General features: G+C 36.6%; 1 protein-coding gene across 7 annotated transcripts in view; it reads right to left on the bottom strand.

Moving 5' to 3' along the window:
- The window catches only part of lrriq1 (leucine-rich repeats and IQ motif containing 1), a 129,731-nt gene that overhangs the window by 14,344 nt on the left and 101,747 nt on the right, over positions 1-13,640 (bottom strand). For 5 of the 7 annotated variants that reach the window (XM_069904045.1, XM_069904042.1, XM_069904043.1 and 2 more), the window contains 2 exons: positions 12,476-12,574; positions 87-204 (listed from right to left, as the gene is read on the bottom strand). In XM_069904045.1, the coding sequence (XP_069760146.1) occupies positions 87-204; positions 12,476-12,574 (217 nt within the window). Of the gene's footprint in view, positions 1-86; positions 205-3,032; positions 3,161-12,475; positions 12,575-13,640 lie in introns of those variants that run through there. The other 2 variants (XM_069904047.1, XM_069904046.1) reach the window with 2 other exon arrangements.

The following is a 13,640-nucleotide window of genomic DNA, read 5'->3' as shown; positions in this document are numbered from 1 at the left end:
TCTTTTTCTCTGTGAAGCATCATTTATCACCTATTCCACTCATACAGCAATATTCACATCATTTGTTAAATAAATAAAGATCTCACTGTTGCTTTTTTCTAAAATGTCTTTCTTCACGGTTCGTAACCTGAGTGTGAAGCCATTGATAGGTTGCTTGTAGAGTCTCCAATGAAGTTGCATCTTGGTGACTGGGTTCTTCAGGCACTGAATCAAGCAAACAGAATAAATTATAACCATCTCCAACTAACTTCAGTAAACTGCAAGCAAAACACTGGAAATATTCTGCTGCAGAACAATAATTATTGGCCATGATTTCTATATTATTCTGCACAATAGATATTTCATCAAGAAAATCATTTCTTTTTGCCATTCTTATATTAAAATTAAACAAATGCAGTGGTTACATGTTGAAATATTCACATTTTTAAACAAAATTAACATCAAAACATTTTACTCAATATTATTTCTTTTAAACCTGCACGTTTAAAACAAAACTGCAGCATTTAAAAAGATATAATATATATATTTATTTTATCAGGCAGCTGAGATTGAAACATTTGATGCATGGCACTTAAAATAAATTTAAAGACATAAATCACTGATCAAAAGGAGTTTTTTTTTTTCTCCCCAAGGATTTCACAGACAAAAAAAATGAAATGGAAAAGGCAAAAATCCTTACTTGGTCAAAGTTGATCTTATTTCTATCAGATTTTTTTCTGAATAATGCTGCTTTTATTTAAACTGATATTGGTAGGAATAAATGGCCTCTGCACCCCTTTATCCTTTGTGCTGACTGACGTGGCGCATCTGGCTTGCATCCCTTAAATAACTACTTTTCATTTTTAAGAATCTTTTGAACAAAATTATGAAATTAAATCAAATGTTCAAGTCCTTTCATAAATACATAAACACAACAATGAATTTGAATTAAATAGTTCATCGTTCTTATTTGGCAGCTCAGGGTTATGTCACTGGCATTAATACTCCAATTCCTTTTTCTTCTAAATCCAAACACAAGTGGCAGAAAAACCATGTAATTAACTGAAGGCTGACTAGACAGTTGACTAAAATAAGCCTTCTCAGGAAGCTTTGGATTTATGTTCTTTTTATGCTATATACTTTGAATCAGAATGTTTTCAGGTTGGTAGAAAAAAATCCGCATTCATTTTTTTGATAGACAACTGGATTAGTGAACTTAAGTGCATGTACAAATAGTACATACATACTTCTAAAAGGAATAAATGTGCATACAGGCTTATCATGTGGATCTCGGGGATTTTGTGCAATCAGAGGTCACTATCTCTACAGCAGAAACAATATCACAATATTAAAGAATGAAGGCATTCAGCACTGAGTTAGTGACAGTCACTGAGGTCAAGACCATCTGCCATTAATTTTCTCAAAAAGGAGAATAATGGACAGTCTATGTATTGCTTCCAAACTCCCTACTGAATAAACAAGACAAGGTCATCTGCAGGTTAAATTTTGTCCAAGACATTTTCAAATACTTGTGAAGAGCACCATTACTTGTTCTAATAGACATGCTTCTGTGTTATTCCCCCAATCAAAGATATTCACACATTTATACACAAATAAATAACTTGAATATACATTTGAGGCACAGTGATTAACTGGTAACTGGGTTGTAACAAAGATTTTTTTTTGTAACTGAAGATTCATTCCCAAGAATGAATATTGAGTAATGTTTCAACAGTTACTAGATTACCATCTCTGCAAGGGGCGCTAGGGAACTCCGAAGCTTTACTTGGCACATTTTAACATTTGTGGTTTTATGAAGACAATGTCTCAATTCTCACCTCTTTTGTTTAACTTGGTAGCAGCAGAATAATGCCTATTTATGATTTGAGCAATTAGATCTTGATGGATAATTAATGAGCCTTGCTTTTCATTTTGTTTTTTTTTATATATAAGATTAACTTGTTGATCTTACTTGGTTATAAAATATTCCAAATTATATAAAACTTTAAATTCTATTTTCAAGATTTAAAAAATTAAATGAATTCTATTAACTGTTGCCTAAATTATACAACTATTGCATTATATTTCAAAGTGCAACATTTAACAAAAGCGGTCATGGGATGAGGTACTGATTGATGGACTGGTAATTTAATTTGAATTGGTAATTTAAACCTTATTTATCAAAAATAATGAAGGCATTGGGTTAATTTGCATTATTTTTATTTACAAAAATTATAGTTAATTTGATCTTGCATTAATCAATTGATTTCATTGATCATTTTTGTGCTATTTCCATTGACTGAAGTTTGGCATATTTTTGTAACAAGAACAGGAAATCTAGCTCTGATCTGGGGCCATCAAAACACCTGCAGGGAGATTTCCATGTTTATTTTTAACAAAGCTCAGAAAAGAGTCTAAATACTCAGAAAACTTGCTAAAATTAACAGCCCAGTGGAGATCAAAGCTTCATCATTCAAAGGGGAAAAAAAAGTTGCAGGGCAAAAGTGGACACTGGCAAGTATTTGCTTTCTAAAATTAAACTAACTGCTTTTAAACAGATATTCTCTCAGGTGGTATTGCAATTATTTTTTTTGTTAATGCAAAAATTACATTATTTGACAATTATAATAATCCACAATAACACATACAGGAATAATATGTAAATAAGATTTCCCGTCTATGAACCTTCATTGGAACCTGACAGTTTAACGTGAAATGTTAACTTTATTTCTCTCTTCACAGTTGCTGCCTGCCTTTGATGAGTTCTCCCAGTTTTTAAATTATGGATTTAAATCCCAGAGCAAGTCTTCCCAGGTCCCACCATAAATTCCAACATTTTCCTTAAATCAATATAATTCTAATGGGATTAAGGATTGGTTACTTTGAACCTTTACTAAAATTCTTGCTTGTTCACAGAGAAAGTGTCTTGTTCTTAAATCCCAACTGACTGGAAGTTGCAGCATAAAAGCTTTATTTTAACTTCCCCATGCCGAATGATACACACAAATGTGGGCCTGAATTAGAAGATTACTTACACATTCCCACTGAAGTTTCAGCCGACGCCCATTTAATGCCTGCATGTTTGGTGCCTCAAGAGTGCAAGTACTATGGTTCCTTAATTTAAATCGGATCCTGATCTACCTTTAACCCTCAGCCGAATGAATCTCAACCAGTGCCACAGCTGCCAGAGCAAAAAAAAAGCAGTAAACAAGATCAGTGCTGAGAGGGCCTTAGCCACATTGCTTATCTGAATTTTTAAAATAATTGTTTCCTTATGGTTTAGGAAGACCAAGAGTACGTCTTCAGCTCGTAAAGAAAAGTTGGGCCTCTCGTCTCAACAGCGTGTGCCCTGGAGTCCCTGAAGGTGGTCTCCAGCCACCCAAAATTCTGCTTCCACCCGCCAAGCTGAATCATTCCTATTGGGTTTGGGCAAGAGGTGGAGTACAGTAATGAATCGCAGGAGTTAAAATCTCTCCAGGCCTCACACAATGATTTAATGTAAGCATGCTGGCTGCCATCACCTCCACACCTTGCACTCAATCTTTGAATTGATGCTGAAATGTCAGGAAAAGCAACACTACAGCATTTGGTCAGTCTGACTGCCATATTTCCAGTTGTAATCAAATGTGAAATATGGAACATCAGTCAATATGCTAGTTTTTTTTCCACTGTACCTTGGAAAAATATTAAATAGAGTGTGAACTTCCAAACTACCTAGCACTTATGTTTTCTGGATACATCTTCAATGAAGGTACATTAAATTCTTTTATGAACATGACTCAGTTTTATTCTGCTATTGTTACAATACTTCTGGATGCTTTATTAATAATTGAAAGCTCTTCCACCATGTTGATGACAAAAGAAAAGACCGATGACAAGCACAAACATGCTGGGGAAAATCAGCCCGCCATGCAGCATCTGAAGGAAGTAAAGGGTATCCAACATTTCAGGCCTGGGTCCTTCATCGGGTATATAAAATGTTGGTTAGCCTTTATTTCCTATGGATGCTGCTTGACCTGTTGAGTTTCTCCGGCACATTTGTGTATTGGACTCGACCCCATCATCTGCAGACTTTCTAGTTTAATTTAATGACACTGCCAAATTACTGAAATGAATAATACAGAAGACATAACAATTACACTTTTTATAACGTTCTGAAACATGCTTTGGCGTCATATGCAACATCTGCAGTGTAAAATGGATTTGTTTTCATCATTAAGGAGAGGTAGAACAGTACTTTTGATCATTTTGCGAGATATTTTTGAAAGAATTACACCACATCTATTTTACCCATAGCTTTAGTTCAGAATGAAAAAAACTGCAAGACTTGCATTCACATCACTTTCAGGATGTTCCTAGGTGCTTTACAGTAAGAACTTTTGAACTCTTATTATTATAATAGAGCACATTAAAATTTTGACGAGTTAATATCTATTAAAATGAAATACAACTTCAGTTGTCTCCAGCAAAAATAAAACTCAACAGGTCAAGCAACATCTGAAAAGAGATGGAGACCCTGCATTAGAACTGAGAAGATATGAGGGAGATGTCCAGGATAAAGAGATGAGGGGGGAAAGTAGTGAGGCAGGAGCTGGCAAATGATAGGTGGATCTAGGTGAAGAAGGGTTGATGGGAAGATGGAGCTAGGCAGGGAAGGGTGAAGAGAGCAACATAGGCCACATGGAGAACACTGAGTGCAATGGATAGGTTTGGAGAAGGTATGTGTAAATCCCTGCCTCCCCATGCAGAGTTGTTCAGGTCCCTGGATGAAGGCAAGTCGAGAAAATGTAACTGCTAGTGCTAGATGCAGAGGCTGGAGGGGTGAAAGGTTAGATCTGGAGGTAAGCAAGGTAAAAGAATGGAAAATGGAAGCTATGTTAAAATTTGCATTTAAATTTTTAAAATTTAGACACAGCATGGCAACAGGCCCTATTGATCTACAACCCCGGTACGTTTTTGAACAGCAGGAGGAAACCAGAGCACCCAGGGGAAACCTATGTAGACATGGAGAGGAAGTACAAACTTCTTACAGACAGCGTGGGATTTGAAGCCAGGTCCCAACTGCTGGCATTGTAACAGCATTGCGCCAACCATTGCACTAAAGATGCCACCCTATTTGGGTGAGGACACTATCTTCTATGGTGGAGCAGATACTATTTCCTGAGAAAGCACAAACTTTCTTGTCATGGAGTGGAAAGTATCATCTTGACAATTGATGACCAGAGAAACTGAAAGGGTGGAAGGAGGTGTAGCCAAGGTAGCTATGGGGTTCCACAGATTGATAGTAAATATCAGTGGATAGTTAATCTCCTGAGATGGACATAGAGACATCCAGAAAGGGAAGAGAGGTTGGAAATAGTCAAATGAATTTGAGAGTAGGGTGGAAGTTGATAAAATTGACACGTTAGGCAGGACCAATGCAGATGCTATTATCTGCAGCCCTTTGGTATATCCACTTATCACCTTCCCGTCTCTGTCATCTGCACCCTACATGGCTCCATCTGCCCATCAGCACTTCTTCATCTAGAGCCACTATTGCTTGTCAGCTCCCACATCAGCCCCTTAGACTGGTTACCTCCCCATTATACTCTCAGTCCTGATGCAAGGTCTCGCTCCGAAATATCAACTGTCACTTTCCTTCCAGATGCTGCTTGCCTGGTGAGTTCCTCTGACAGGTTACTTGTTTGCTTTCATACTCTTCAAATTAATCACAGTTTTGTCAATTTATCAGAGTTATACTAGAACAAAGAGGTAAAGAAATTATGATAAAGGTATTTGAATCAAATTTCAACCCAGAAAAAATCTGAACCTTTATTGGTTTAATTTGTGAGTTACTTTTAATGTTTACTATTTTTTTAAGAAAAGTGCTCTATGTATGGCTACTACTGATTGCTAACATATAACAAAATGCCAATTAATGCATTATATAGCTGCAGGAAATCAGTTTCAGAATTTGGTAAATGGATGCTTGGAAAATATTTTTTTCACTTCACTTTTTTTTAAATAAAGTGACAAAGTATTTAACTAAAATTCAAAAAATAAAGAAAATACAAAGTGCATAGATAGAACAACTCCTGCAGTGTTTTACAGTTCTCCATGAGGCAATCCTGTGAACTGGGCTTGCACTCTGCCAGAAAAGTGGCTCTGACCCATAGAGAGCTCCTTGAGATCACCAATGCCTCAGGCCTTAATGCTTTCTCCAAGAAGTCTTATGTTTCAAGTATCAGTTTGGATTTCTTCTGGAGATGATTAACGCAAACACAACACAGATTTTTTCCAAGTTATCCAACTCCATGTGTTTATGTTATTCTAGTTCTTTTCTAGATTTTGCTGGCTATATCTACCTGCTTGAAGTCCCTATCATTTTACACCCTAAGAGAGCCATTAAGTCCATAGTTTCACAAACTCATATATTTCACTCCATGATTACATACAACTATCCTGCACAGATGTGAAACGAATTGAAAAACATCTTTCGTAAACAATTTTTTCTCATTTCAACACTTTTAACTCTATATTGTAACCACTTTAATATAGGATTTGACAGTTAATGACCTCCAGTCATCTTTCTTAAAATTATTCATGTTGCATAATCCCAAACTGTCATTTTTTTTTAAACTGGCAAAGACATAGCTGTTGGAGCAGTTGAAATATAAGTACTGTATGACAAATATAATTAGAAAAAAATAGAATTGAGTGGTGTATTCATAGCATTGTTTTCCCTGTCCAACCCTCCCTAAATAATAAACCCTACCATGATCTTTTTCCCTTTTTTGAGCCCCAATATTGAATGTCAGATATCAGATTCAATGTCAGAGTACATATATGGCATCACATACAACCCTGAGATTCTTATTCCTGTGGGTGAAGCAGAATTGCCAGTAACTGGTAGTGCAAAAAAAACTACACAATGTACACATTCAAACACATAAAGCAATGTAAACAACTGACTGTGCAATACAGAGGAGAGAGAAAAAAAACACAATAAAATGCAAAAGTAAGAGTCTTTAAATAAGTCCCTGATTGAGTCTGATGGTGGAGGGGGAGCAGTTGTTCCTGAACCTGGTGGTGCCGGTTTCTTTCCTGTTGGTAGCAGTGAGAACAGAGTTTGTGCTGGGTGGTGATGATCGCTGCTGCTCTTTGACGGCAGCATTCCCTGGAGATGCTCTTGATGGTGGGGAGGGTTTTGCCTGAGATGACCTGGCTGTGCCCACTACATTTTGCAGAGCTTTCTGGTCTAAGGTATTGGTGTCCCCACACCAGACCGTGATGCAGTCAGCCAGCACACTTCCTGTTACGGCCTGGAGGATGAAGCTTCTTTGACCATGCACTTGTCTATAACAGCACTCATTATTGATTTATTCTAGAAGGTTGATTTATCTGATGCTGGTATATGCATAGTCTTTTTCATGAATTAAGTGAGAAATGCTTGTATTACACTATTGTAATTCATAGGAAATTTGAGCTTGTTAACAAAATTGCAGCACAAAATAGCATTGGAGATTATGAAAATCATTTACAAATGCAAAATTGTATTGAAATTTAATAGGTCAGATCACGTGGGTGAAACTGGTGAAGATTTTGAATGGAATCACTGGAACATGCTTTTTTTTAAAAAAAATGGATGCAAGCCCAAGATGTGCTGCCAAATGTGGAGCTTTTGAATGCACAGACTGATTTGGAATACTGAATTTGTCAGTTCATTCCATCACCAGACTCTCCATGGATTCCCTTTATTTAAACTAGGGAATTACCTCTTGGATCCAGCACCCAATTAGACCTGGCACAGGATCTGAGATCCCACTGAATTTAATGGGGAATGTAGGGTTCACTTTAAAAAAAAAGATTTTGTTTCAGTTTAATATTTTTTCATTTGGTGCTTTTAGATGTTTTTAGTTTACTCTAAATTTTATCATAAAGTTAAATATTTTTTTTTAATTAGAAGTAACAGTTTATATACTCTTGGAACTATCAAAAATATACACAAAAACAGTGAAATGGCACTTGTGGCTTTTACAAAGGGCAGAACTGAGTTGAAGCTTTCTTGGGAATTTTAAGGCAGGGCTTTGCAGCGCCTCAGTGAAGGTCCTGGTATTGTTCAAACCATGCCACCAATGGCCATGATGCTTCAAGTAAGACAGTGCATTTATATAGATGTGGAAAGTAGAGATGTGGGGAGAGTGAGTAAAGACTCACGATTATTATCTGAGCAACCAAATCCAATCTTTTTTTGAAAAATGATATTAAAAGTTTAATGACTTAGAGATTTAGTAATATTTGTAATGCTTCATTCTTTTTTTAAAATTCAATTGTTAAACACACTCAGGCACTTATTTCATTTAGAACACACCTTTGAAGATTCAATGCAGATCCTCTGTGATAGATGGAAGGACTGAGGTCATTGAATGTGTTCACGGATGTCAAATGACTTGCCCTGCTTATTTCAGTGTCATTTGCACACATTAAACTGCACATATGAGCCTGCATATTGAGTTTAACTTCGACTATGAAGAAATACCCCCTCTGGTGCTACTTAGGGGCTGTCATGTCCATACCCTTTCTGGAGAGTCCATATTTTCTGAGCAATTTTTTCTTTAGATACCCTTATTCCAACTACACTCTCCAGTTTTCTTGGTACTGAGATCCTCTGTCTGAACTTACTTCTTACAATAATTTTACATGTGACTCTTGCACTGCCAATTGACTGCCCAAGTCTTACCTGCTCACCTCCCCAACCAAACATCTCCACTGAACACCTCCAATTATCTCCCTTCTCCAACTGGCCATCTGTGATCATCTTATCCTTTCTCCCACCTAACCAGGACCCTCCTAAGGTCACTTCCTTCACCATCTCCGATGGTTAGATGACAGAACTTCTTTTTGTCAGGATTTTCAAATGCCCTCCAAGGCGTCAAATGATTTGTCTTTCAACAACGTTCATCTTGTTTTGGGTTAGTGATATTCTAATTAATAGGCTTTAAGGATACCTCTCAGACTATAAACACCCAGAAGTACTGCAGGCCATTTTACTTCATGAATCTTTTGCTATTCCTGCTCAGGTTGACCTGGGACTGTCCAAGAAGGCTTGCATATTTTAGTTTCCAATTATTCAATAAGGTTTATAGCACATAACATAGCACTGTTGTTTGAATGCTCTTATGCAATTTACAATCTATATTATAGTAAATATTGGAAATGTTGAACAAAGAATAAATTTACCCCATATGTTCAAGTCAAATGTTTCCATTGTAGTAACAGGAAGGACAATAGTTTTAATAACTTCAATGTTTAATGTAATGAATTTATAAACCAATGTTAAGGGAAACACATATTCAGATCCAAAAGATTATTTATTAAAGATGGATCAGGTACAAACAATCCCAACAATTTATACAAAGTGGTTAAGAGTGAATGACATTTTATTTTCCCGTCGAATTGCGCAAATGGTCATCAATTTGATGTGTGTGTGTTTTTCCAGACCACTTAATTTTCAACATAGAATAAACCCATGAGTTACAATGAACAGAACCCCTCTTGTTTTTCATACAGTGTAAATCACAGATGAAAATAAATGATTGTTAATTATAAATCATACAATAAGGGTAAATGAATGGTTCCTTTGTGTAATTTTTTATGGGAAATTGTACTGATAAGAAATTGGTGATAAGGATGGTGGCAATGAAAGTCGGGGAAGCTCTATAAAGGGTGGAGCAAGATTAGTTGGCAAGGGGAAGATTCAATATTACAGGTTTGATGGGTGATGGAAAAGGGAGGCTAGAGTAGCTTGGGTGATGCATCTCACTTCTTGCTCACAAGAGGTAAAGTACATTTACCTTGAGGTGGTGGCTATTTTCATCTTGAATCCATAAGCAGTTAACCAAGACAAAATGCCTTCACTTTATCTTATTAAAATGTAAATGGTGTTGCTAAAGGTTGGTAATTAGGCTCTCATTTGTCCATTATGGGTGCCTTATTTATGTACTTCAAAATTTAAGAGGTAGATTTTTTTGATCCTGATAGTTGATTAAATCTAACCTTCTACCACATCATTGTGGAAGAAAAGAGTTAGTTGAAATCAGTTAAATATTGCATATTATAGAAATGACATTATTTTAATTCCCACTTGATGCAATAATCCAATGTGCGATGAAGAGATGAGAGTTTCCTATCGAAATGGATTTAAAAAAAGATACTATTCGAGTCAGATCAGAGCACATGTTGTTGCATCACTGTTGAATGTGCAGTGACATTTTCTTTTGTATTTCATAATTTCTCAAAACAGGAAGAGGACATTTAACCATATAACCATTTACGGAGCAGAAACAGGCCATGTCAGCCTTTCGAGTCTGCACCGGTTCACTAGAACAACTCCACTAGTTCAAACCTCCCACTCTCCACCAATAATATCTCTACCAAACATATATCTTACCAAAGATCGAATTTGATAATAAAGAAGAGTTCTTATCAATACCAAAACCTTCCCTCATCTGATTAAAAGATAAAAATTTACCCTCTTTAAACAATATCCCAAATTTTTCACACCTTTAAATCTCCAATGTAATAAACTTCGATTATGTATTGAAAAAGGAATTTGATTATTATACAACGGAGTCAAAGCCGATAATTTACCCCTAGGAGCCTGTCATTTTATTTTTTTTATCCATAACTTCATTAAATGTTTTAGTATAGGCACATTATATTGTTGTAACAAATTTATATTCCATCTAAACAAAAATTGATGTATTTCAAATTCAAGTACAAGATAGCTCTCGTAGCAATCCCATTCCCTCATGCTTTGCCCTGTAAGTTATTCTCTCATACATTGTCCCTCCACTGACCTGCATGAGGGGCAATTCAACCAGCCAATTCACCCAGCAACCAGAATATATTTGAGACGTGGGAATTAACAAAAGCACTTGGGCATGGTTAAAGGGAGAAGATGCAAATTGCACACAGACACCACCAAAGATCAGACTGGAGAAAGAATCTCATGGTTGTATGTGATATCATGTATGTACTCTGAAAATAAATCTAAACTTTGAGAGGGCTGCACTCTCTGCACCACCACTCTGTAGCCCTGTGGCACTGCTGTGTCACTTCCTGCTTACAGTGGATTAGAGTATCCTTTACTGCTAAATTATAAATGTTAATTTGCATAAAAAGTATCTCTAAACAGTGAAAGTAATCAAATAGCAAAAGATCAAACATTGTATTTTTTTTAATTTCTGGAGTAACACCTTGGCATTCTGAATGGTCTCTTGAATATACAGAGGATGAAAGGATATGGCCAAATGCAGGCAGATAGGATTAGTTTAAATTGACACAATGGATGCTACAACTATGTTGGTCGGAGGGCCTGTTCCTGTGCATTGATGTTTTATGTGCATGTTCTATAGATGCATACTTTCTCCTGATAAATGTCCTGTTATCTTAAAAGTTATGATCGAAATTCAGTGTTAAAGGTATGTAACAGTTGCAGAATTATATTGAACTTTAAATTCATATTACATATTTTTAAAATTTTAGAGATACAATCTAATAACAGCCCCTTCCGACCCATGAGCCTACACCACCCAATTGTACTCATTAGCCTACTAACCCTATACTTTGGAATGTGGGAGGAAACTGGAAACCCAGAAGAAACTCACGTGGTCACAGATTCGAACCTGGCTCACTGCCGTTGTTACAATATAGTGTTGCACTAACCATGAACAGGAACACAGAAAACTGCAGAAAGTGGTAAAACCTAGCCAAGTCCATCATGGGCATGAACTTTATGTGCATCAAAAAGGCTCTTTGGGAAAGTCTTGCAAACAGGGGAGTTATGGCATTAGAACAGCAAGTCAAACATTAGAGTGATTTCTCATGAGTTAAAGAGTTTATTGTCATATACAGTACATCTTCATTGTGTTCAGTTCTGATCATCTCATAAAAGATGGAAAGAAATGAATGCTTTAGAGAGGGTGCAGAGTAGATTTACCGGGATATTGCCTAGATTGGAGAATGTGTCCAATGAAGAAAGGTTGAGTGAGCCAGGACTTTTCTGTTTGGAGCAACGGAGGATAAGAGGCAAGTTAAAAAATATGGTATACAAGATTATGAGAGGTATTGATAGAATAGGCAGCAACTTCTTTTTTCCCATGGTGGCAATGCTCAATATCAGAGGTCATCTGTTTAAGGTGAGTGGAGGAAAGTTAAGGGGAGATGCCAGGTGTAATTTTTTTTTAAAACACTAACAGTGGTAGAGGCTGGGGAAGGTCATGGAGGCTGGTATTACAAAATAGATCACACTGCATCAACTGCCTTTACTTGCTAATTGGAATCAACAAAACTGAATATTGGACAGGAAATGTAATAGGTGATGCAAGTCATTTTGCATAGTTGCCCAACTCACCTTGATACTCCATTATTTACCAGCATGAATCAATACTTTTAAATGTTCAATGCAAAACATGTCTCTCAAATCATTGGATTTAATGTTGCTGTTTCCGCTTACCATTAAAATGTTTCGTACAATCGTGTATCTTCTTTGAAGATTTTGTGGGAAAATATTTAATTTTCTTATTCTTGAACAAAGCCAATCGAGCTATTGGGTCTAGGATAAGAATAAGAAAACATGTTCAGTCTGGTTCAGAAATGGACAAAAATGTCCCAGTAAGTAGTCATGGAGTGCTATATTACCACGTTAGTATTCTGGGCTAGTTCCATTTGCCTGCATTTGGACTACATCCTTCCAGGCTATTCCCATCCATAAATCTGTCCATATGTATTTTGAGTGCCAGAATTTTGTCCATTTCAACAGGATCTTCTGGTAGTTTGCTCCAGATATGAATCACCCTCTGAATGTAAAGGATATTCCTCAGGTCCCTTTTAAAATCTCTCCCCTCTCACCTTAAAGCAATGCTCTCTAGTTCTAGAATCATCTAGCCTTGGAAAAAGACTGTGAGCATTCACTCTAACGGTGCCCTTCAAGATTTTATAGACCTCTATAGGATCACCCCTGATCCTCCAACACTCTAGAGAATAAAGTCCAGTCTATCTCAACTCTTATAACTGAAGCCCTCTAGTCATAGCAACACTGATCAATCTCCTGTGCAACCCTTCCAATTTATTGATGTCCTTCCTGTAGCTGGGTGTCCCAGAATGCCCACAGAACTCTAAATGTAGCCTCATTAACACCATTGTGACCATTTTTCTTATTGTGAAGTATGATCAAATCACTGACCCACTTTATCTCGCCTCTCCAAATACAAATTAAATTAGGTTGACTGAATTTGTCAAATATCACATGAATGATCAAAATATGTGGACTCTGTACCCATCAAATTTGTCAATAATCACACAGGTCTGCTGGAACACAATGGCAAAAAAATGAATTTACCTCATGCAGCCTTGCCGTTTGCTTCATACTCCCATGCAGCAGATTGCAAACACCACTGGCTTTTGAACCATGAGCACCAAATCAGGCAAAAAAAAATGCCGAGAATACAGCAGATGACTTCAGAATGCCTATACTTACAGGTTTTGCATCATACAATGAAAGCCATACGTCATGTGACAGTTGATAGATAAACCATTTGGTGCTTAATTATCACTTCCTCAGCATTGTCTGCTAAAAATGATCAGTCCACAATTTGGTTATGCATGCCAGCATTAATAAC

Source organism: Narcine bancroftii, chromosome 11 (genome assembly GCF_036971445.1).
Source record: "Narcine bancroftii isolate sNarBan1 chromosome 11, sNarBan1.hap1, whole genome shotgun sequence".
Classification (NCBI taxonomy): domain Eukaryota; kingdom Metazoa; phylum Chordata; class Chondrichthyes; order Torpediniformes; family Narcinidae; genus Narcine; species Narcine bancroftii.
The sequence above is the reverse complement of the archived record's forward strand: the minus strand, read 5'-3'. Positions and strand labels throughout refer to the sequence as shown.